The 24910-nt window shown below is 42.1% G+C and overlaps 1 protein-coding gene across 3 annotated transcripts in view; it reads left to right on the forward strand.

Annotated features, from left to right (window-relative positions):
* Window positions 1-1544: 1544 nt before the first annotated feature.
* NAT10 (N-acetyltransferase 10) overlaps window positions 1545-24910 on the forward strand; it is a 53290-nt gene continuing 29924 nt past the window's right edge. Inside the window, exons 1-9 of one of the 3 annotated variants that reach the window (XM_036891779.2) lie at window positions 1545-1700; window positions 3639-3761; window positions 4176-4267; window positions 11598-11769; window positions 13094-13216; window positions 19208-19269; window positions 20707-20821; window positions 20918-21025; window positions 24136-24269. In XM_036891779.2, the coding sequence (XP_036747674.2) occupies window positions 3654-3761; window positions 4176-4267; window positions 11598-11769; window positions 13094-13216; window positions 19208-19269; window positions 20707-20821; window positions 20918-21025; window positions 24136-24269 (914 nt within the window). In that variant the 5' untranslated portion in view covers window positions 1545-1700; window positions 3639-3653. Of the gene's footprint in view, window positions 1701-1733; window positions 1970-3638; window positions 3762-4175; window positions 4268-11597; window positions 11770-13093; window positions 13217-19207; window positions 19270-20706; window positions 20822-20917; window positions 21026-24135; window positions 24270-24910 lie in introns of those variants that run through there. The other 2 variants (XM_057507539.1, XM_036891778.2) reach the window with 2 other exon arrangements.

The following is a 24910-nucleotide window of genomic DNA, read 5'->3' on the forward strand; positions in this document are numbered from 1 at the left end:
TTCATCCAGTTTCTGAGGTCAAATATGTTAGATACCATCTTGATTTCCTTTTCATATCCTGTTTTTCTAGTCCGTAAGCAAATCCACATGGTTTGTACCTTAAAAATACATCCTGAGTCATCTAGCACTTGAGACTATCACTACCAGCTTAGAAGAGGTAACTGCAATAGATGTTCTTTCTGTTTCTCCTCTTGCCCTCTTGTAACAATTTTGCATAGCAGCCAGAGTGAGCCTTTTAAGAGGGCAAGTCATATTTTGTTACTTTACTGTTTCCCAAGTCCCTATGGTTTCCCATCACCTAGAATTCTAAGTCTACAGCCCATCACCCTTCATTGTCTGGCCTAATTTCCTAACGTTTTCCTTTTTGCTTGCTACTCTGGCTGATTGGCTTCTCTGGTAGTATTTTTCCCATTGGAGTCTTAACTTCGGCATGGGAAGGCTTTTCACTCAAATACTTTGTCTCATTCTTTCTAAGTACAGTATTACCACCTTAGTGCCCACCTCTGAAATACTTCTTAACCACTGGATACTTTTTATCTTAATAGCGCTTAAAACTTACCAGAATTATGTAAGGTTCACAAGTTACAGGAATGTTTTGGTCACTTTATCCCTTGTGTCTGGCATATTGCCATTTTGTTGAGTAAATTAGGAAATTTTTTTAATGGATCTTGGACTAGATGGGTGAGTGGCTGTGCTGATTATATTAGAATTGGGAGGTGCCTTGGGAAAGTTTAAGGGAAATAAATTCACCTTCACATTCTGAATTTGAGATATCCTTGAAGAAACGTTAAGCAAGCAGTTGGATTTTGTTAGGTTATCTGGCCTAGACAATGTAGAAGTATGTATAGGTGTCCTTGTAGTTAACGTGCTCCGGCCACTTTGCCTGGGAGTTTGGGGATGTGGGTGAGGGACTGAACCATGGCAGATCCCCAGAGCCGGTTTTCAGAAGAGTACCATCACTTGACCGCCAGATGTAGGCGTAAAGGGAAGCCTGCGAGGTACAGCGGATGCAGTGGTGCATAGAAACCCTACAGAACTCCAGAAAGATTTTAGCAAAGTCCATACTGTGGAGGGTCAAGTGAGATGAATGGATTAGGTGTGCTGATCGAAATTCCTCACCCAGTCGTATTAAAAGGGGAAGTTACTAAATATCGGTAAAATTACGCAAAGCTCCCCGGAGCCCGTCGTCTCTATACAATAAAGAGGCTAACACTGCCAACCCTGGGCCTTTTACCGTGTGGCTGTCCAGGACCTATCTGCGAATCTGAGCTCATTACAACACAGTGGCAGGTGCTGTGGGTGCAGACCGCTGTATGCCCGCTTTGCCCTTGGTAGCCAGGGTTTCAATTCTGATAGGATGGGCAAATTACGCAGGTACCAACAGCTACCGCGAGCAGAGACTAAGCCGCGCAGACGCAGTTGCCACCTAGGTTTGCCCCTCCGCCTCCCGAGCCTCTGACGTCATTACTCTGAGACAAAGTTGAGGAAGGTCCTCGCTCGCCGTCGCCGTGCAGTTAGCGTGCTCGCACACGCATCGCCTACCAGTGCCTGAGTGCGACGTGTATCACGGAGCAAAGCGAACTCAAGAGCGGGCATCAGGCATCCGCTAGGGCAGCCTGCTGCGCCCTCAGTTCTGTAGTTCGGTGCTCCCACGTGCTTCCGCTTACCTGCTGGCTGAGATCGGCGGGCTCGGGGCGCAGGTACTTATTACGGGGTGGCTGGGGATGTGTGCCGAGGTCGGGGTCCGTGTCCTTTGTTTGGGCCCAGAGGTGACCGGCTCGAGGGCGAAGGCTCTGCATCCATGACGTTGTCCATGCCGACAGCCGCCCCATCCGGGCACTCAAGATGACAGGATCTCTTCCGGGATAGGCGGCCGCTCTCGGGCGTGCTTCTGGAGCTCTTCGGGGTTTTGTGGCTCGATCTCCACCCTCTAGGAACCTCTAGGCCGGGGGAACGGGAGGGAGAAAGGGTGAGTTGTGGGTGACTCTCTGCGGAGCTTACCCACAGTTACTGGCGCAAGCGCTGGGTGTTAAACTGAGGTAGTCTGATTCAAATCCTACCATGCTTTTAAGTTCTTCATTGAGCTCATTCGTTTGTACTCTTTATTCAGTATTCACTTTCAGGACTTCGTTTTGCCAGTGCACCTAGAATGGTGGCTGGCACATAGATACTGTGTATACTTGTTAGCCGAATGAATGAGTGCATGAGAAGTAATCATTTTTCTCCTTCAAAGGCCCTCCTCATCTATCAAGCCTTTAGCAACTCCAACCCATGGTAATCTCAGACCTTAATCAGACCACTGCCTGTAGTTACTACTTTTACATCTATCTTTAGACAAATTGTCCCTTGTTTCTTTCTCTTGAATATCTTCTCCAAGGAGAATGAAAAGAAGGTCCTTGAAGTCAAACCTTTATGTGATACTACTTCTGGGGATCCCACAGTAACTAGAGCAAAATACAGTCCCCAGTAAACAGTGATTGATTGATAAATGTGGGGTCTTTAACGTGGCCAGCAGCAAGGAATACCAGTTGGGGAGGTTGGGGAGCTGGAAAGTGCTCAGGCTTTGGAAACAAATTTGACTGTGAATCCTGTCTCCATCACTTTTTTTCCTTGGAATACTTGAATTCTTTATACTTAGTCCTTTCCTTATAAAATAATAGTCATTGATTGTAATGTAGTGTTTTATACTAAAACAGAACTACTAAAATCCGTATTTGGACTGGGAGGTTCGAAGAACATGGAAGGCGTAAAGTTCAGTTAATGAGCTTTATGAGTAGAATGCAGCAGGCACTGGAGTTTCCAAGTAGCATGTGATATTTACTTTTACATTGTAGTAATATAATGGATGTTGGTGATTTTTTTGTTTATTACGGTAATGATGCAATACTTTATCATATATAATCACAGTAACCTTAAAGGTATATACAGGCTTCTGTATGTTTTTCCCTTCCTTGAGGAAATAATTGGACATATTTTGTCATAGTAATATTAATTGTTTTCTTTTCCCTGACTTTATTAGTAATACATGTGAATTTAAAAAAAAAAAAAAAAAACTCCAAAGATAAGAATCACCATCCAGAAATAGCTACTTTACATTTTGGTGTTTTCTTCCAGAATTTTTTTTTCTATGTGTGTGTGTGTATATATATATATATATATATATATATATATATATATTTTTTTTTTTTAAAGGTATCATACTTTATTCTGCCATATTATCCTCTCATAAGCATCTGTATCCATATCCTTAGTTATGGATTTGTTTGAAAGTGATTTTGAAAAAATTACCTTGAAAACTGCCTTATTATTCCCATAGACATGCCATTATATATTTTAATCATTCTATTTTTTTCATTACTGTTTCCAGTTTAAACAAAATTCTTTGAGAGAGTTGTGAATTATAGCTTTGGTGGCTTCTCTTGCTGAGGGAATACTTTGTTCACCTTCCAAGCCTCAGTTGCCTAAGTTTAAAAATGAAGCTGATGTCTTCCTTGGGGAGCTTTTTAAATGTTAAGTAAGATGATACTCTGTAACTGTGCCTATCACAGCCCCTGACACCAAAGGAGGCAGTCAGCTAATGTTCCTCATCCAGAATTTGGTATTCATGTCTACTTATGTTTCCTTTCTTTCTGTTTCAGTGCTAGTCATTCACCATGCACCGGAAGAAAGTGGATAACCGCATCCGGATTCTCATTGAGAATGGGGTAACTGAACGGCAAAGGTCTTTGTTTGTTGTAGTTGGAGATCGAGGAAAGGATCAGGTAAGACATGGTAAATGCTTCCTGACTTACTGTCCCAAAGAATCAGCATGTTACTGGCCCTCTGGGATTTCAGCACATAATGACAGTAAGGTCTCTTTGACTGGTTTTCTTTAAGTAAATGCCTAGTGGGAACCTTCCTTTGTTTTTCAGAAGTGATAAATACTCTATATTTAAAATTATTAGCAGACAAGTTAACAGTTTTTGATGCCTGAGGTGGCAGACTGAGCACAAGGTTAAGTGTATGTGACCTGGCTTCTAGTCCCAACCTAGGTGCTCTTTGCCTTGTGACCTTGGGTACCTCCCTTCCTTGGCCCTCAGGTTTAGTTTCCACATCTGTCAAATGAGGTCTTGAGCTTGGCAGTCTTTAAGGTTTCTTGGCCCTGAGAGTCTGCAGCAGCATTTTTTCTTTGGCAGGTGGTCATACTCCATCACATGCTGTCCAAAGCAACCGTGAGGGCTCGGCCTTCAGTGCTGTGGTGTTATAAGAAAGAGCTTGGGTTTAGCAGGTAAGTTTGGCCATTTGAGGGTCCCATACCACTAAAACTTCTTACTCATTAGTTAAATGCCAGGAAATGATTCCTTGATACAGTTTTTCAGGGATCATCAGTAGAGATGCTAGCTCTGAGGACACTTCCAAAATGAGAAAATAATATAGCTAATGTCCTTTCTTTATTCCTGATAGTAAGTTTCAGATCCTTTCCATGTTCTGTTTAAATCCCCAGCCCAAATTTTTGCTTTCTGCACTGTGTTTCTGAACTGATCAAGTCTGTGTTTTCACTCTCCCTTTCTCCTTCCCTTTTGTTTCTGAGGAGGTGTGTCTCATTCCACGTCCAAAACAAACCCCTTCATCTGCTCTGGGTCTCTTCTCTCCCTTCTTTCAGCACCTTAATCTTCTTCCCTTTGCTGGCCATTCCATACCCTTTTGAAACTTTCTCCTTTTTCCTGTAAACATGCTCGGCATTCCATTTGCAAAAAAAGTGAATACATATCCTTCTGATCCTCAGGCTAGCCTTTTCTCTCATTTTTATTGTCAGACACCTGGAAACAAGCCTTTTTTACTTCCTAGACACATTCTTTGCTGACTGGCTTCTGCTTCTACTTCTGTGACCACACTGTACTCTTGGAGTCATCAGCAACCTGACGCCTAATCAACAGTTTTTCTCCCTCTTTCTCCTCCCTTTCCTCCACCCATTCACTGCTCTGTTTGACAGTTGGCTTTCTCTTATCTTTTGAAGCTGTAGTAGTAAAGACTTATAGTAAATTGCAGACACCCAACACAAACACACTTAGGCATAAAGGTTATTTATTGAAGTATATGGGATAGCTCAAGAGTGATACAGAGTCAGAGGGCTAATGCTCCCAGTTCCTGCTGAGCCTCATCTCTGCATGTCTGCTCAGATCTCTCCCATTACATATCAGCTTTCTGTTTTCTGTTTTCTCCATGGCAGAAGCAGCATCTCAGTTTTACATATTTTAGGTCTAACTATGTGGAAATCAGTCTGACTCCCAATTCCTGTGGAAGGACACCCTGCCCCACCAGGCCAGTGGAGGTAGGGTGGGTCATCTAGTAGAAACCCGAGAGTTCTGCCTGCAGCTCTGTGTGCGGAGGAGTCTGGGTGCAGAATGCTGCTCCTTGTCACTAACCCACTGGGTGCGCGCTTCAAAAGTGCTCTCCCTTCTGGGCCTCTGACACTTCCTCAGACCGACTTCCTGAGCTCTTCTCTTTCCCTTCATCTTATCCCCTACCCTAAACCTAGCATGTGTGATTCTGTCCTTGGGCCTCTCCTACCTCCTTTAGTCCCAAATACATTTGCCTTTCTCTGTTGTTGACTCTGAAATCATATCTCTAGCACTAGCTTCTCTGCCCTGTGAGGAAACTCTCTGCCTTTCTCCCTGCTGCCTCCTCTGTTCAGGGTGCCACTTGCAACTCTCTGTCTTCACCTTCTGAAGTATTGCCCATTTCTCAGGGCCTGTCTCCTTCATGAAGCTTTTCCCAAGCCTCAGTCACACTTCATGGCACCCCTACCCTCCTCTGCACCTGTCCTCCCGCAGTGCTTGTCACCCTACGTTCTCCCTCCCTTGAATATTGTCACTTGCACATGGATATAGTCACTTTTCTACTTAGAGGTGGTAAATTCATTTAGCTAGGAAGCCTTTCTTGCCTATCTTTTCATATTTCTGTGAAGCATAGCATCTTTGTAGTAGGTGCTCAGTTAAGATTTCTTGAATTGAATGTATTCTTAACAGGCTCTACAATTATTTTACTTAGTACCAAAGGCTAAATCTGATTAGTTACTTTTCTTTGGTCTTAAGGAGACTTGATTCTCCTAGAATAAAGTAGGTATTGAGTAAAGTGTTTTGCCTTTAAAAAACATAAAAGCTTTAGTGTATGAAATGTGCATTGTGTAGAAAAATCACCCAAGTGAAAATAAAAAGAGCGCATAATCTTAACACCCAGGCATTGTTAGCATTTAGCTGTATATCACTGGTACATAGTTCTAAACCATAATTGGTATTTTATTGCATAGATTCTTTCATAATTGGGCAGTAAGCACTTTTTTAATTAAGGTATTATTGATAGACACTCTTATGAAGGTTTCACATGAAAAACAATGTGGTTACTACATTCACCCATATTATCGAGTACTACCCATACCCCATTGCAGTCACTGTCCATCAGTGTAGTAAGATGCGACAGAGTCACTATTTGCCTTCTCTGTGCTACACTGTCTTCCCCATGAGCCTCCCCACACCATGTATGCCAATCATAATACCCCTCAATCCCCTTCTCCCTCCCTCCCTCAGCACCCACCCTCCCCCACTCCTCCCCTTTGGTAACCTCTAGTCCCTTCTTGGAGTCTGTGAGTCTGCTGATGTTTTGTTCCTTCAGTTTTGCTTTGTTGTTATATTCCACAGATGAGGGAAATCATTTGGTACTTGTCCTTCTCTGCCTGGCTTATTTCACTGAGCATAAAAATGTCCAGCTCCATCCATGTTGTTGCAAATGGTAGGATTTCTTTCTTATGGCTGAATAGTATTCCATTGTGTATATGTACCACATCTTATTTATCCATTCATCTACTGATGGACACTTAGGTTGCTTCCATTTCTTGGCTATTGTAAATAGTGCTGTGGTAAACATAGGGGTGCATATGTCTTTTTGAATCTGAGAACTTGTATTCTTTGGTAAATTCCTGGGAGTGGAATTCCTGGGTCAAATGGTATTTCTATTTTGAGTTTTTTGAGGAACCTCCACATTGCTTTCCACAATGGTTGAACTAGCTTACATTCCCACCAGCAGTGTAGGAGAGTTCCCCCTTCTCCACATCCTTGCCAGCATTTGTTGTTCTTTGTTTTATTGATGCTGGCCATCCTAACTGGTGTGAGGTGATATCTCATTGTGGTTTTAATTTGCATTTCTCTGATAATTAGTGATGTGCAGCATCTTTTCATGTGCCTGTTGGCCATCTGAATTTCTTCTTTGGAGAATTGTCTGCTCATATCCTCCACCCATTTTTTAATCAGGTTATTTGCTTTTTGGTTGTTGAGGCGTGTGAGTTCTTTATATATTTTGGATGTTAACCCCTTGTTGGGTATGTCGTTTACAAATATATTCTCCCATACTGTAGGATGCTTTTTTGTTCTGTTGATGGTGTCCTTTGTTGTACAGAAGCTTTTTAGCTTGATGTAGTCCCATGTGTTCATTTTGCTTTTGCTTCCCTTGCCTAAGGAGATGTGTTCAGGAAAAAGTTGCTCATGTTTATATTCAAGAGATTTTTGCCTGTGTTTTCTTCGAAGAGTTTTAACCTTTCATGACTTACATTCAGGTCTTTGATCCATTTTGAGTTTACTTTTGTGTATGGGGTTAGACAATAATCCAGTTTCATTCTCTTGCAGGCAGCTGTCCAGTTCTGCCAACACCAGTTGTTGAAGAGGCTGTCATTTCCCCATTGTATGCCCATGGCTCCTTTACTGTGTATTAACTGACTTTGTATGCTTGGTTTTATATCTGCACTCGCAAGTCTGTTCCATTGGTCTATGGTTCTGTTCTTGTGCCAGTACCAAATTGTCTTGATTTCTCTGGTTTTGTAGTAGAGCTTGAAGTCAGGGAGCATAATCCCCCCAGCTTTATTCTTCCATCTCAGGATTGCTTTGGCTATTCGGGGTCTTCTGTGGTTCCATATGAATTTTAGGACTATTTGCTCTAGTTCGTTGAAGAATGCTATTGGTATTTTGATAGGGATTGCATTGAATCTGTAGATTGCTTTAGGCAGGTTGGCCATTTTGACAATGTTAATTCTTCCTATCCATGAGCACAGGATGTGTTTCCATTTATTGGTTTCTTTAAATTCTCTCATGAGTGTCTTGTAGTTTTCAGAGTATAGGTCTTTCACTTCCTTCGTTAGGTTTATTCTTAGGTACTTTATTCTTTTTGATGCAATTGTGAATGGAATTGTTTTCCTGATTTCTCTTTCTGCTAGTTCATCGTTAGTGTATAGGAATGCAACAGATTTCTATGTATTAATTTTGTATCTTGCAACTTTGCTGAATTCCAATATTAGATCTAGTAGTTTTGGAGTGGATTCCTTAGGGTTTTTTACGTACAGTATCATGTCATCTGCAAACAGGGACAGTTTGACTTTTTTACCAGTCTGGATGCCTTTTATTTCTTTGTGTTGTCTGATTGCCGTGGCTAGGACCTCCAGAACTCTGTTGAATAACAGTGGGGAGAGTGGGCATCCTTGTCTTGTTCCCGATCTTAAAGGAAAGGCTTTTAGCTTCTCGCTGTTAAGTATGATGCTGGTTGTGGGTTTGTCATATATGGCCTTTATTATGTTGAGGTACTTGCCCTCTATATCCATTTTGTTGAGAGTTTTTATCATGAATGGGATGTTGAATTTTGTTGAATGCTTTTTCAGCATCTATGGAGATGATCATGTGGTTTTTGTCTTTCTTTTTGTTGATGTGGTGGGTGATGTTGCTGGATTTTCTAATATTGTACCATCCATGCATCCCTGAAATAAATCCTACTTGATCATGATGGATGATCTTTTGGATGTAATTTTTAATTTGGTTTGCTAATACTTTATTGAGTATTTTTGCATCTATATTTATCAGGGATATTGGTCTGTCATTCTCTTTTTTTGTGGGGTCTTTGCCTGGTTTTGTTATTAGAGAGATCCTGGCCTCATAGAATGAGTTTGGAAGTATTCCCTCCTCTTCTACTTTTGCTAAAGTTTTAAGGAGGATGGGTATTAGGTCTTCACTAAATGTTTGATAAAATTCAGCAGTAAAGCTGTCTGGTCCAGGTGTTTTATTCTTTGGTAGTTTTTTGATTATCAGTTCAATTTCGTTGCTGGTAATTGGTCTATTCAGATTCTCTGTTTCTTTCTGGGTCAGCCTTGGAAGGTTGTATTTTTCTAAAAAGTCATCTATTTCTTTTAGGTTATCCGGTTTGTTAGCATATAATTTTTCATAGTATTCTCTAATAATTTTTTGTATTTCTGTCGTGTCCATAGTGATTTTTCCTTTTTCATTTCTGATTCTCTTTATGTGTGTAGACTCTTTTCTTCTTGATAAGTCTCGCTAGGGGTTTATCTATTTTGTTTTGTTTTTGTTGAAGAACCAGCTCCTGCTTTCATTGATTCTTTCTATTGTTTTATTTTTCTCGATTTTATTTATTTCTGCTCTAGTCTTATTATGTCTCTCTTTCTACTGACTTTGGGTCTTATTTGTTCTTCCTTTTCTAGTTTCATTAATTGTGAGTTTTGACTGTTCATATGGGATTGTTCTTTCCTGAGGTAGGCCTGTATTGCAATATATTTCCCTCTTAGCATGGCCTTCTCTGTGTCCCACAGATTTTGCAGTGTTGAATTATTGTGGTCATTTGTCTCCATATATTGCTTGATATCTGTTTTTATTTGATCATTGATCCATTGGTTATTTAGGAGCATTTTGTGAAGCCTCCATGTGTTTGTGGGATTTTCATTTTCTTTGTGTAATTTCTAGTTTCATACCTTTGTGGTCTGAGAAGCTGGTTGGTACAATTTCAGTCTTTTTGAATTTACTGATGCTCTTTTTGTGGCCTAGTATATGATCTATTCTTGAAAATGTTCCATGTGCACTTGAGAAGAATGTGTATTATGCTGCTTTTGGGTGTAGAGTTCTGTATTTGTCTGTTAGGTCCATCTGTTCTAATGTGTTGTTCAGTGCCTCTGTGTCCTTACTTATTTTCTGTCTGGTTGATCTGTCCTTTGAAGTGAAGTGAGGAGAGTGTTGAATTCTCCTAGAATGAATGCTTTGCATTCTATTTCCCCTTTTAATTCTGTTAGTATTTGTTTCACATATGTAGGTGCCTCTGTGTTGGGAGCATAGATGTTTATAATGGTTGCATCCTCTTGTTGGACTGACCCTTTTATCATTATGTAATGTCCTTCTTTGTCTCTTGTGACTTTCTTTGTTTTGAAGTCTATTTTGTCTGATACAAGTACTGCAACACCTGCTTTTTTTCTCCCTGTTAGTTGCATGAAATATCTTTTTCCATCCCTTTACTTTCAGTCTGTGTATGTCTTTGGGTTTGAAATGAGTCTCTTGTAGGCAGCATATAGTTGGGTCTTGTTTTTTTATCCATCCAGTGACTCTATGTCTTTTGCCTGGTGCATTCAGATCATCTACATTTAGGGTGATTGTCAATAGGTATGTACTCACTGCCATTGCAGGCTTTAGATTCGTGGTTACCAAAGGTTCAAGGGTAACTTCCAGTAAGCATTTTTAATACAGATTGAGACTAAGGCCTGTTGCCTGTCAGCAAAATTTTAAGTTGCTGGGCAGCTCATTCTTACTGCTCTTTAGTTGGTGAATGTCAGGTGGGTGCAGAATTAGGCAGTTCACAGTGGCTTTGGAGAGATTTGCCTTTTGAATTTAACTCACCTGATTTCATTTTAAAAATTATGTTCTATGCCATTAGTAGCTCTCCCAGCCCTGTGTTTAACCAGGGCACCAGGTTAAAGATGATGTTAGTAAGCCATGGACTAAGGCGTGAACCCGAATGGATAGTGGAATTCAACTTGCCCGATTGCCTCTCTCACAGATGAGGAAGTGGAGGCCCAAGAGAGGAGGCTTTGGTTCTAGCCATTCAGGTAGAGGACTACAGTAAAATTTTGATCAGCTGTAATCCTCAATTTGGAAGTTTTCTTGTTTTTGTCTTTTTCTGTGAGATAAAAAGTTAAATGACTATTATTCAGGATTTTTAAGACAAAAGAAAAGTTTAGGGATTCCTGAGAGATGTCCAGATTCCACTTCCATCCTTCTATCCTCTATCAGTATTGCCTTAAGTTAGAGCTGCCCTTGAGGACTTGATCTCACAGCTGGTGAAGGAAGTACATGAATTTCTTTAGGAAAAATGAATAAAGTAACCTGTGATCACTCTGCCTTTCCCCAGTCCTCAGGGGATCAGTGCTTTGTAGTTGAAGCACTGATTTGAGACTAAGGTAATGAATGAGGGCACCAGGTTTGATTTCAAGCTCTGGTCTGGCCAAATGTGAGGTGTAGGTACTCCCATTACCCTTTGAAAGTTAAGTGTCTGCTGAAGACGGTAGAGCAAAATAGGGTTTACATGCCAATTTTCTACTGTCTCTCTTCCAAGCCTGTTGTCTTAACCACTGTACTCTAAGGCCTACTCTAGTTTTCTTTACCTCTAATGTGAGAGAAATAGCCCTACAATTACCAAGTTCCCTTATAGCTCTGAAGGTCTAAGTGGTGATCGCTGAGCTACCCCCTGCTCCAAACTCTAGCCTCTCTGGTTAACTGGCTTTCATGGGATGGGGGTGTTTGCAGTCACCGGAAGAAAAGAATGCGACAACTGCAGAAAAAAATAAAGAATGGGACGTTGAACATAAAGCAAGATGATCCCTTTGAGCTCTTTGTAGCTGCCACAAACATTCGCTACTGCTACTACAATGAGACCCACAAGATCCTGGGCAATACCTTTGGCATGTGTGTTCTCCAGGTAGGTGACTCCTCCAGCCTGTGACTGGAGGGGGAGAGCATGGAGGGGTGCTTGGGCTACTGGTTCCCCATGAGAACAAGAACAAGTGTACAGGAAGGAGAGGAGATTCACATGTACACCCCACCCCTAAGCATCTTCCATGGAAGACCTGGCCACTTTCCAAATAAACTGGAAAACTTACCCCATTAAAAAATAAATTATCTCCTTAAAGCAGCACTTACATAGAAATACCGGAACTGACAGTGATGCGCCATCACAACTGGTTCTAACCAGCTAAAGCTGATAAAGAAAGCACTGTGAACTTCAAGTGACCTAGGACCCCACATCATTATTGGAACTCACTGAAGACTTTGGTGACCAGTGAGCAGTGTGACTTGTTTTAACCTACTGGGTATAGACTTGTGCACTCATATGTCTCATCCAGAGGGATTGGCACAACCCCATCAATCCCTCCACCCCTTCTAATCCTTAAAGTCCCCCCACTGTCCCCCTCGGAGAACTTCCTGCTGAATTCCTTCACTGCTATGTATCCTATTGCCAGGCAAGTTAACAGACTGTTCCACATTTTTCTTTGTTTTGAGCTCTGGCAGTCTTTGTTTTGCCCTTTGGACTCCTGTGATCTGCCCCCACTCCTCCCAAAAAGATAGTCAAGCACAAATCCCCACATTTTGGTATGTGTTTATTATGTACATGTTCTACCATGATTGCGTATATTATAAAACATACTTTATAAAATATAAGAAATAAAGGGGAGAATCAGAGTACTAATTCTTTTCTTTTTCTGCATTCCATTGGGTTGTCCCACACACTGCTGACTTGCATCCCACCTTGTAGGCCAGAGAAGCATTTTGCCTCATTCTCACCTGCTCACTGATTGTTAGGCAGTGTTCTTATGCTAACCACTGTTAGCAGTTGCAGATGATGGCCCCTTTAAGCAGTGGCTCCCCTGTGGTGCAGTTGAGTTTTGTCAGGTTCTATCTATAAACATCAGAAATTGAATGAGATGTTTCTGAAATTCAAGTGTGAATCAGTGAAGACGGGAGGACTTCTTTCCAAATAGGATGTTATCTGAGTTTACTAGAAATGCTTTTGACATGTAAAACCAGGTACACGTATTCTTTAGGGCCTGGCTGTCTTCTGTGGTGTCCCTAAATGAGGGGCTGTGAGAGACACTGTGTGTCTATGTCCATCCTGGTGAATCAGAGGTGGGGGTATGGTCTTGGGTTTGTGCTCTGAAACCCTTTTACCTTATCACCTGGTCCTTGGTTTAGCTTTCCTGGGGGTATTCTTTGCATGCTCAACCCTTTCTAAAATCTCCTTTGAGGACTTTGAAGCTTTAACTCCAAACCTGCTGGCCAGAACTGTAGAAACAGTGGAAGGTGGTGGACTGGTGGTTATCCTCCTACGGACCATGAATTCACTCAAGCAGTTATACACGATGACCATGGTAAGTGTTTGGTTTTTAACTTAATCATGGAGATTCAACTCAATCTGTGGTTTTGCTATAGCCCACTTTCTTTTAAGAATTCCTTTAGAGCAACTCCAATGTGTGGTCAGCACAGTCTCTGGGCTGGGAGTTCCTTAACAGCAACTAATGAGAAAGTCACTGCAGAGAAATCTTAGTTGCCCTGAGTGTGTCTGGGAATCTCTGAATTTCACATTTGCTTTTGGGTATTTGCAGATTCCACCCCAGTGAGATTCAGATATGATGCAGTTGTTATGTATTTAGATTTCTGGAGTGGTGTTCTGCAAAGAGCTATGCCAGTCCTAAATTTGTATTTTGCAGAAAAGGGGCCATGCACACAGTCTTCCCTGCTGACCCTTATCCTAGTAGATAACGAAGGGACATTGGCCAGTTCCACTCCTATTTGGCAAGAACTTCGATTCTGAGAGGGGTTGTTTTCTCCCAAAGCTGAGGACATTGTAGGAGTGAGGATATGTCTCGATGGATATAGTACTGCTCTTCAACTCCATCAGTTACTGCCACGTGAATGTGCTGAGTGGCAGGTTTTGAGTCATGCCCATGCTCAGGAATGATGGTAGGATTGGCCTCAGGGTTTCATGAGCCTAATAAACATTTAGTGTTCGTATGGTAAAATGGACTCTCCTCTGGTCTTAGTAGCTGCTTCCTGTCACTACTTCTCCTTCTGTCATTTGCCACTACAGCTCCTCTGGCTTCATCGAAAGTTCTTAGACATGCTTGGCATACTCTCACCTCAGGGCCTTTGCACTTGCTATTTCCACTGGGAGATCTGCATGGTTTGCTTCCTCACTGCACTCAAGTCTCTGCTCAAAATCACCTTCTCAGTGTGGTCTTTCCTCACACCTTGTTCAGAATATGTGCTTCTGCCTGTCATGCCTTATTTGCTTTTCTTCACAGTATTTGACAACTACCTAAAGTTATATATTTATTTATTGTTTGACTTCCTATGCTAATCTCAAAACTTCATGAGAGCAGAGACTTTATTTTCCTCAATGGTGTATTCCCAGATTACACCACTAAATGCCACTTAGTAAGAGTTCATCAGTATTTTTGAATGAACAAAGGACTTTGCGCCCACGTCAGTTTGTTGTACGTCTTCCTCTTCTGTGGCTGCCTGCTTATCACCTCAGAGGGCCTTTCTCACTACCCTATATAAGTAACAGCCATGTTTGCTATCACTGCACCCTGTTTTTCTTTTTCTTTTTTTTTTTTTTTAATAATTATTTTTTATTGAAGGGTAGTTGACACACAGTATTACATTACATGAGTTTCAAGTGTACAACACAGTGGTAGAACATTTATATACATAATTCTAGGTTCCAGCTATCACCCTACCAGGCTGTTACAATATCTTGACTATATTCCTTATGCTATACCTTACATCCCGGTTACTAATTTATTTTACCATTGGAAGTCTGTCCTTTTTTTTTTTTTTTTTTTTTTTGTGAGGGCATCTCTCATATTTATTGATCAAATGGTTGTTAACGACAATAAAATTCTGTATAGGGGAGTCAATGCTCAATGCACAATCATTATTCCACCCCAAGCCTAATTTTTGTCAGTCTCCAATCTTCTGAGGCATAACAAACAAGTTTTTACATGTAGAACAAATTCTTACATAATGAATAAGTTACATAGTGAACAGTACAAGGGCAGTCATCACAGAAACTTTCGGTTTTGCTCATGCATTATGAACTATAAACAGTCAGTTCAAATATGAATACTCATTTGGTTTTTATACTTGATTTATATGTGGATACCACATTTCTCTCTTTATTATTATTATTTTTAATAAAATGCTGAAGTGGTAGGTAGATACAAGATAAAGGTAGAAAACATAGTTTAGTGTTGTAAGAGAGCACATGTAGATGATCAGGTGTGTGCCTGTAGACTATGTGTTAATCCAAGCTAGACCAGGGCAATAAAACATCCACGTATGCAGAAGATTTCTCTCAGAACGGGGGGGTGAGGTTCTAAGCCTCACCTCTGTTGATCCCCAATTTCTCACCTGATGGCCCCCCTGCGACTGTGCCTGTCTTAGGTTGTTCCTCCCTTGAGGAATCTTACCCGTCTCTGACTAACCAGTCATCTTCCGGGGCCATACAGGGAAATGTGAAGTTGGTAAGTGAGAGAGAAGCCTTATTGTTTGAAAAAGTTAGCTTTTTACTTCTTTGCATATTTATGCCCTGTGGCTTCTATGCCCAGCATTTGTCTTGAGGTATCTTTACCACTTGGAAGAATTATGATACTCGGTAAATTTGATATGAGGCACGAGTTCTATTTAAGGGTTGTAATTAGGAAGGAAGAAGAAAAGCTATAGAAGTAGCAGGCGGAAGAAAACATGGGAAGATTGATTATTTCTTTGATATGTCTTCTTGTAGAGTAACTTCAGCATGTATAGGTTTTAAGCTACTACTTAAATTGCACACACATATTAACATAATAGGAGTATAGTTACATAACCAAAGCATATCTGTAATTACCAGCCATCTGCAGTGAAACCAAGAAAACCAGTTAGGCACCTTAGGCATTTGTGAAAACTTATCTATGATATGGTGGATATTGTCCAAATGAACTTGAACAGTCTGAGAGAAATCAGACAAATTAAGACAACCCATTCCTGGGGACTGTTCACATCCCATATGTTCTTTTAACAATAAATAGTTTGTAGTTGTAAGACTTTGGAGCGCTACAATTTGCACTTCTCCAAATTCTTGGTTGAGTTCCAACAGTATAGATCCAGTCCAATTTTGTTGTTTTACTGTATGCACAGGCCAGCTTAGATATCTCCTTCCTCATTCCCATGGCAGGTCCAGGAACTGGTGGGATGAGTGCATCTACAGCTGTAGCAGTGCGTGGATCTTTGTTGGGGTTTTTTGATGATCATCTTCTGGCATGAGTCTTCCAGAGGGTGCAGATGTTGGAAGTTCTTTTTCATATCGTATCTTAGTTCATTTTCGGGGTAGCCCAATTAGGCTTTGATCCTCTGTATAAACACAAACAGACCCTTTGCCTACACTTTTATATGCCCTTTATACCCTTGTGTAGAACTCGTTGGAGGTTACCACACAGGAACTGCCCTTTTTTTTTTTTTTTTTTTTTTTTTTTTGCTATCACTAATCTACACTTACATGACGAATATTATGTTTACTAGGCTCTCCCCTATACCAGGTCTCCCCTATAAACCCCTTTACAGTCACTGTCCATCAGCATAGCAAAATGTTGTAGAATCACTACTTGCCTTCTCTGTGTTGTACAGCCCTCCCTTTTCTCCTACCCCCCCATGCATGTTAATCTTAATACCCCCCTACTTCTCCCCCCCTTATCCCTCCCTACCCACCCATCCTCCCCAGTCCCTTTCCCTTTGGTACCTGTTAGTCCATTCTTGAGTTCTGTGATTCTGCTGCTGTTTTGTTCCTTCAGTTTTTCCTTTGTTCTTATATTCCACAGATAAGTGAAATCATTTGGTATTTCTCTTTCTCCGCTTGGCTTGTTTCACTGAGCATAATACGCTCCAGCTCCATCCATGTTGCTGCAAATGATTGGATTTGCCCTTTTCTTATAGCTGAGTAGTATTCCATTGTGTATATGTACCACATCTTCTTTATCCATTCATCTATTGATGGACATTTAGGTTGCTTCCAATTCTTGGCTATTGTAAATAGTGCTGCAATAAACATAGGGGTGCATCTGTCTTTCTCAAACTTGATTGCTGCATTCTTAGGGTAAATTCCTAGGAGTGGAATTCCTGGGTCAAATGGTAAGTCTGTTTTGAGCATTTTGATGTACCGCCATACTGCTTTCCACAATGGTTGAACTAACTTACATTCCCACCAGCAGTGTAGGAGGGTTCCCCTTTCTCCACAGCCTCGCCAACATTTGTTGTTATTTGTCTTTTGGATGGCAGCCATCCTTACTGGTGTGAGGTGATACCTCATTGTAGTTTTAATTTGCATTTCTCTGATAATTAGCGATGTGGAGCATCTTTTCATGTGTCTGTTGGCCATCTGTATTTCTTTTTTGGAGAACTGTCTGTTCAGTTCCTCTCCCATTTTTTAATTGGGTTATTTGTTTTTTGTTTGTTGAGGCGTGAGAGCTCCTTATATATTCTGGACGTCAAGCCTTTATCGGATGTGTCATTTTCAAATATATTCTCCCATACTGTAGGGATCCTTCTTGTTCTATTGATGGTGTCTTTTGCTGTACAGAAGCTTTTCAGCTTAATATAGTCCCACTTACTCATTTTTGCTGTTGTTTTCCTTGCCCGGGGAGATATGTTCAAGAAGAGGTCACTCATGTTTATGTCTAAGAGGTTTTCGCCTATGTTTTCTTCCAAGAGTTTAATGGTTTCATGGCTTACATTCAGGTCTTTGATCCATTTTGAGTTTACTTTTGTATATGGGGTTAGACAATGGTCCAGTTTCATTCTCCTACATGTAGCTGTCCAGTTTTGCCAGCACCACCTGTTGAAGAGACTGTCATTTCGCCATTGTATGTCCATGGCTCCTTTATCAAATATTAATTGACCATATATGTCTGGGTTAATGTCTGGATTCTCTAGTCTGTTCCATTGGTCTGTGGCTCTGCTCTTGTGCCAGTACCAAATTGTCTTGATTACTATGGCTTTATAGTAGAGCTTGAAGTTGGGGAGTGAGATCCCCCCTACTTTATTCTTCTTTCTCAGGATTGCTTTGGCTATTCGGGGTCTTTGGTGTTTCCATATGAATTTTTGAATTATTTGTTCCAGTTCATTGAAGAATGTTGCTGGTAGTTTCATAGGGATTGCATCAAATCTGTATATTGCTTTGGGCAGGATGGCCATTTTAATGATATTAATTCTTCCTAGCTACGAGCATGGGATGAGTTTCCATCTGTTAGTGTCCCCTTTAATTTCTCTTAAGAGTGACTTGTAGTTTTCAGAGTATAAGTCTTTCACTTCTTTGGTTAGGTTTATTCCTAGGTATTTTATTTTTTTTGATGCAATTGTGAATGGAGTTGTTTTCCTGATTTCTCTCTCTGTTGGTTCATTGTTAGTATATAGGAAAGCCACAGATTTCTGTGTGTTGATTTTGTATCCTGCAACTTTGCTGTATTCCGATATCAGTTCTAGTAGTTTTGGGGTGGAGTCTTTAGGGTTTTTTATGTACAGTATCATGTCATCTGCAAATAGTGACAGTTTAACTTCTTCTTTACCAATCTGGATTCCTTGTATTTCTTTATTTTGTCTGATTGCCGTGGCTAGGACCTCCAGTACTATGTTAAATAACAGTGGAGAGAGTGGGCATCCCTGTCTAGTTCCCGATCTCAGAGGAAATGCTTTCAGCTTCTCGCTGTTCAGTATAATGTTGGCTGTGGGTTTATCATAGATGGCCTTTATTATGTTGAGGTACTTGCCCTCTATTCCCATTTTGCTGAGAGTTTTTAACATGAATGGATGTTGAACTTTGTCAAATGCTTTTTCAGCATCTATGGAGATGATCATGTGGTTTTTGTCTTTCTTTTTGTTGATGTGGTGGATGATGTTGATGGACTTTCGAATGTTGTACCATCCTTGCATCCCTGGAATGAATCCCACTTGGTCATGTGCACCCTGTTTTTCATTTGTGGTATTTGCCAAGGCTGTATTTTTTTACTCATTTGTTTGCCTTCAGCCATTAGACTATAAGCTCCATGAAAACAGTTCATGCTTTGTTAATCAGCAGTGTATACCCATGACAAAGATGAGGTGGGGGTGTTTGTTGTAATACAAAACATTGCATTTAGTGTCTGATCCCCAGCCCAGCACCTAACATTTTGCTACTTCAGCACAGCAGGTTGTGTAGGAGTGGATTTTGTTTCCAGCAGCATCTCTGATGCCCTTGTTATCCCCCAGTCACTTGATGGAACTTCTTCACATTTGGCCCACAGCCCCAGCACTATTTGGATGCCTTTGTTGATAAATGTCATCTCTTTTAGGATGTGCATTCAAGATACAGGACTGAGGCTCATCAGGATGTGGTAGGAAGATTTAATGAGAGGTAGGTCTGTAGTACATTTCTCAGTCCCTTAATTGTGGGAGCCACAGTGGGAGGAACATCTTTATCTTAGACCCAACTTAAAGCTGTGCTTTTATCTGAGGGAAGATAGTACAGGAGTCCAAAATGGTGAGACTCCTGACAGCAGTGGCAGTTTTGAAGCAGACTAGAAGCAGTGAAAGTGAGTAGAAAGGTGAGGCCAGGAGTCCTGGATTCTGTCTTGTGTTTGGCCTCTACCAAGTCACTCTCCCTTTCTGGCTTTTAGCTTACCATACCAATCTGTTGAAAGAGTGAATTGTCTGGATTGCTCTTTCCCAAAATGTGTTTCACAGTACACTAGTATTCTAAGAGAAACCTAATGACAAAAGGGTTTTCTGGCCAGTTACGTCTGGAAACACTGATAGTTTTTCCTTTGTGAAGATTCACATTCACCTGTTGTAGCCTCTGAAAAGTCTTGCAGCAGCAGGGACCTGATGAACCGAGTGTTGCCCAAATATGTTTGACCGCAGAGCCTTATTTTTTCGGAAACACCAGTTAGCAGCCTGTGAAACACCTTAAGAAACTGTGACCTAGATCATTCGTTCTCAACCAGAGCTGTTGTGCTCTCTGGGGACATTTGACAATGTCTGAAAACATTCTGACTGGCATGACTCAGGGGAGTGAAGGGGTGCTGCTGGCCTCTAGTGGGCAGAGGTTCAGGATGCTGCTAAAGGGCCTGCAGTGCACAGAGCAGCCCCCCAACGAAGACTCACGGTGCACAAAATGTCAGTAGTGCTGAGGCGTAGAATTCCTGGCCTTGATGAGCCCTGGGACCTTTCTAATTTTAACCGTCTCTGATGCTTTCACTTAGTAGGAGGAAGCCAGGAGGTAGCCACATGCTACTAGATAGAACAGAAACCTGTGTAAGTAGGCTGTGAGGCCCTTTTCTTGCATTTGTGGGAGAAGTTTGAATTTTATATCCAAACATGGTTTTCTACATACAAGAATGTTTATTTATATTTCTTAAGGTAGCTTTCCTCTTTTGCCTTTTCTTTATTTTTTCTTCCTTATGACAGAAGGTGAATCCATTTGCCTATGTGTTTGTTTCCCTTGTGTAACTGGTGATCATATGTGGGGTGGTTTGGAATTCCCAGTTTAAGGATGGCCTGAGACACCTTAGCACTAAAGGGTGGGCCTAGGAGGATGTGGGAAGGGCCAGATGCCTTGGGGAATGGTGGCATTTGTGTATAGTAAGAATGCTTGCAATCAGTCTCTTAAAAGTCTTCTTGGTTTCCTTGTTTGCTGTGTAAAGCATATTCAGGTGCCTTGTAGTGGAGGCTTGGAATCATCTTGTCTAGGATTTGGCTTTCTCAGAGACTTGTGGGGCCACATGATTTTCCTGAAGAAAAGCCACACCTTTATACCTCTCCCCTACCTCATTATGGTGGTTTTGTTCCTCAGATTTATTCTCTCCCTGGCCTCCTGTAAGAAGTGTCTCATCATTGATGACCAGCTTAGCATCCTGCCCATCTCCTCCCATGCTGCCAGCATTGAGGCCCTACCTCCTCAGGCCCCAGTGAGTCAGCTAGGGCTTGGGGAGTCAGGGTGAGGCTGAGTTTTCTGTGTTGATCCCCTGTGGCAGTGGCAAACCTTCTCCTCTCCTGTCTGGTAGGATGAGAGTCTTGGTCCTTCTGACCTGGAGCTGAAGGAGTTGAAGGAGAGCTTGCAGGATACCCAGCCTGTGGGCGTGCTGGTGGACTGCTGCAAGACCCTAGACCAGGTGAGTATGGTATTCAGAGTGTCCCTACCCCAGTATAAACAATGCTGAGGTAAAATATAACATGCAGAGAGCAACACAAGCCACGTTGGGACAAGTCAGGACTTGAATCCTCCCTGGGGAAGGGGCCTTTTCTGTTGCTTGAACTCATGCTGCTCTGTGTTGTCTGGGTTCATGACAGAAGTCCAGGGATTACCTCCCCCTACACCTCAGGGTAATGGTTCAGGGAGCTGGGGGTCAGGGGGCAGATGGACTAATAAGAGGAAACATCCTCAGCATTTTTTCTAAGATAGGGTGATGTAACTATACTCTTCCATTTTAGTTAAGTTTTGATGACATAAAGGGTTTTGCTATGCCTTGTACAGAAGTGAGAGGAGAGCTTGAGGTCCCTGTACTTACCTTGATTCCAGAGTGAGGCCTGATGAAGGCCCTCTGGGGTGGTGTGTGCCTGATTTTTACATGCAGACAGTTGGAGGGAGCATTAGGATGCATTTCTGTGCTCACTGAGGTGGCCAGGGCTAGTGGGCTTGGCTTCTCTGGTGGATCCTGGGCTTGCTGGAAGCTGACTGGGCACTGCACAGAGGCCTTCAAGTGGTCACATGTGATCAGGGTTCTTAACCCACCCTGAGCCAGATGGGCATCACAGGCCTCTTGGCAGCGGGCTTTGTCTTCATGATGGAAAAGAGCTACAGTGACACCTCTCCGGGCTGAGTCCCAACAGGCTGGTTTCCTTTTTCATTCTGGAAGTAGAACTACCATGTCCATAGCCCAGGCTGCAGGTTCTAGGCTGCTATGAACCACTTCCTAGTGCCCTCTTTGCCACCACAGAGAGGAAGTGAGTGAGAGGTTGGGGAAAGGGCAGAAGAGGGAGAAAGTACAATACTACTGGTAGTGTTATAAGAAAATAAATGGCCCATGGCAAAAAACAGTATGTAAGAAAGAGTGTGCCTTAAAAATAGAAAATGGTTTCTGCTTGGCAGTCCCACTCTGAAAAGCCAGCTACTATCAACTGTTTATTATGTATTTTTCTGGCTCTTTTCTATGCACATAAATGGGTATTTTTTAAACATATGTAGGGGTCACACTGTACAGAGTGTACTGATTGACATTTGGGTTGATTCTGGCTTTTTTGCTGTTAGAGACAGTGTTGTTAGGACGTTTTTATAGATACATCTGTGCACACTCTAGGGTGAGTTTCCAGAAGAACTGCTGGTTTAGAGTGTGTGCATTAAAGCAGGTGTCACACCAGTCGATGGGACCACCAACAGTTCATGAAAATTCCTCTTTTCCTGCAGCCTTGCCAAGCCTGGGTGCCATTAAACTTAAACTTGTAAATCTACTAATTTGAAATGGGATCACAGGAGCATTGTTGTAATTTGTGTTGCATTAATTACGATAGAAGCAGGCATGTTTTTCATATAATTACTTTTCAACTGGGATTTTTGTTTTTTAAACCAGTCTGCTTTTCTGTACTGGTTTTCATTTTAGAAAATTATTTTAGATGCATTTTTAGTCCAGATTTTGTACCCTTCTATTAAGTTAGTGGATTTTTCCAGTTTCGTTTTATCAGAATCTATAATTTCTCTAAACAACAAAAGGGTAAAAACACAGTATTCAGCAAAGGCCAAGTAGACTGGGAACCCCTCTGAGTGTTTCATCTGGAGAGACTGTGGCTTCCTAGAACCCCTCCTCTTCCTTCCCTTCCATCTGCCTGGGCTTGTGTCTCTTTGGTGTCTTTAAAAAATTTTTTTAATTTTATTTGGTGTCTTTTTAATGTCGTTTTTTAGTGTTGCCTGGGCATGTAAGACAGCTTCTTCAAGACCAGATAGGCCAGGCTGGACCATCTGGCCTTCTAGTCTCAATGGCCTATTCCCAGGCAGATCCCAGTCAGGGTGCAGTTTGGCACATGAGTAGTGTTATGGCCCCTCCTCTCATCAATGCCACTGGCATCTTCCTTTTCCTCGATGATAGGCACTCCCCTAGACACTCAGCAGTAAATAAGAGGGACACACCTGCTTCATGGAGCTTATGTTCTGGTGGGATAAGAGTAAGTCAAGAAATAAGCAAACCAGGGTGTGTAGTAGCAGGTGTTGTGTATGATGGCAAAACATAAAAGAGCAGCAGAGATGGATAGGGAATGCCAGGGGGAGGGTGGGGTCCTACAGTTCCAGGCAGAGCAGTCAGGGAAGGCCTCATTTGGAAAGTGGTATTTGAGCAAAGACTTAAGGAGTTGAGGAAATGAATCATGTTGCTGGCTGGAGGGAGAGTGCTTAGTGGAACGTCACCAGGTACATAGGCCTGAGTAGTAGTCTGTGTGGTGTGCTCCTGGACTAGCAAGGAGGCTGCCTGGGCTGAAGCAGAGCGAGTGGATGAGAGTAGAAGGAGGTGACAGATGTACAGGAAGGGCTTGCACTTCCTCTGCGAGAGATGGGGCCAATGGAAAGTTTGAGGCTTACTGTGTTTTCTCAGCACAGCTGCCAGAGGGATCCCTAGGCTTAATTTTTAAAAGGATCCCTCTGGCTGCTGTGTTGAGGCTAGACTGAGGGGATGCAGGTAGAAGCAGAAAGACTTAACGAGGAGGCTACTGAAATAATGGAGGCAAGACAGGATAGTGGCTTCAACCAGAAAGGGAGGAGATTGGTAAGGAATGGTAGGATTTTCATATGTTTTAAAGGTAGCAGCAGTGGAATTTGCTGATGACTCAGGTATGGGGAGAAAATGGCCAGTTAACTGAGATGGAGGAGATTGTAGGTGGAGGAGTTTTGAGGGCAACGTTAGGCATTCCCCCTCAAGTATGTTTGAGATGTCTGTTAGACATGCAAGGGGAGATGCACAGGTCAGTTGCATTTATATAAAAGCCTGGTACGTGAGGAAGAGGTCTGACTAGAGATGTGGATTTGGGGATTATCAGCATTTCATTGGTATTTAGTCTGGAGGCTGAAAGACAACTAAGGACTTGAGAAGTCCAAGTGCAGAGCCTTGCTTTCTATCTGTAAGAATTGCCCCACTTTGATTTAGCCTTAGTATCAACCTGACTTCTCTATATAATGTGATGGTAAATGGCTGAAAGTCGACTTTTCTTAAGGCTCACCTAATGTATTCTCTTTCTGCAGGCCAAAGCTGTCTTGAAATTCATTGAGGGAATCTCAGAAAAGACCCTGAGAAGTACTGTTGCGCTCACGGCTGCCCGAGGAAGGGGGAAGTCTGCAGCCCTGGGATTGGCGATTGCTGGGGCAGTGGCTTTTGGGTAAGGGGGTCTGATTTCCCATCTTGAGGAACTGTAAGCTCTGAGGGAGCAGTGTGCAGAATTAGGGCTCAAGGCACCAGAGACTGTTACTGGACTTGGGCAGGCTCCTGTGTGGTTTCTCTATGTCTTGGGTTCCTGTCGTAGAAATAACAACACTTTTCCCCCACAACCTCTCAGAGGTGCATATATGCATGTGCTGGCCACACAGACACACATCAGGACCATTGTGATCACTGTTTGAAATTGAACAAACACACAGAAGCAAAGAAGTGAGGGTGGGAAACTTTAAAACTCTCAGAAGGTGAGAATGTATATGACCAACTTTGCTGATTGAGAAAAGTACAAGTTTGACACTTTAATGATTTTAATCAATAGAAGATCATGTTTGTGTCTGAGGAGCTGCCTTTGAGTTTGCCCTGGGCAGGAGATTAATGTAATTGCCAGAAGAGTACATGCTTCCAACTTCGCAGACATAAATAATGGACCTAGTATTTGCCATATTCTCCTCTATGCATTTTCTTCCTTGGTGCCCCTGATAGCTCCGTGAACATTTCATGGGTGGATAAACTTAGGCTCAGGGAGTTTCAGTAACTCCCTCAGGGTTCCCCAGCAAGTCCAGGATGGTCGTGCTAGTGATGAGC

Source organism: Manis pentadactyla, chromosome 9, assembly GCF_030020395.1.
Source record: "Manis pentadactyla isolate mManPen7 chromosome 9, mManPen7.hap1, whole genome shotgun sequence".
Classification (NCBI taxonomy): Eukaryota; Metazoa; Chordata; class Mammalia; order Pholidota; family Manidae; genus Manis; species Manis pentadactyla.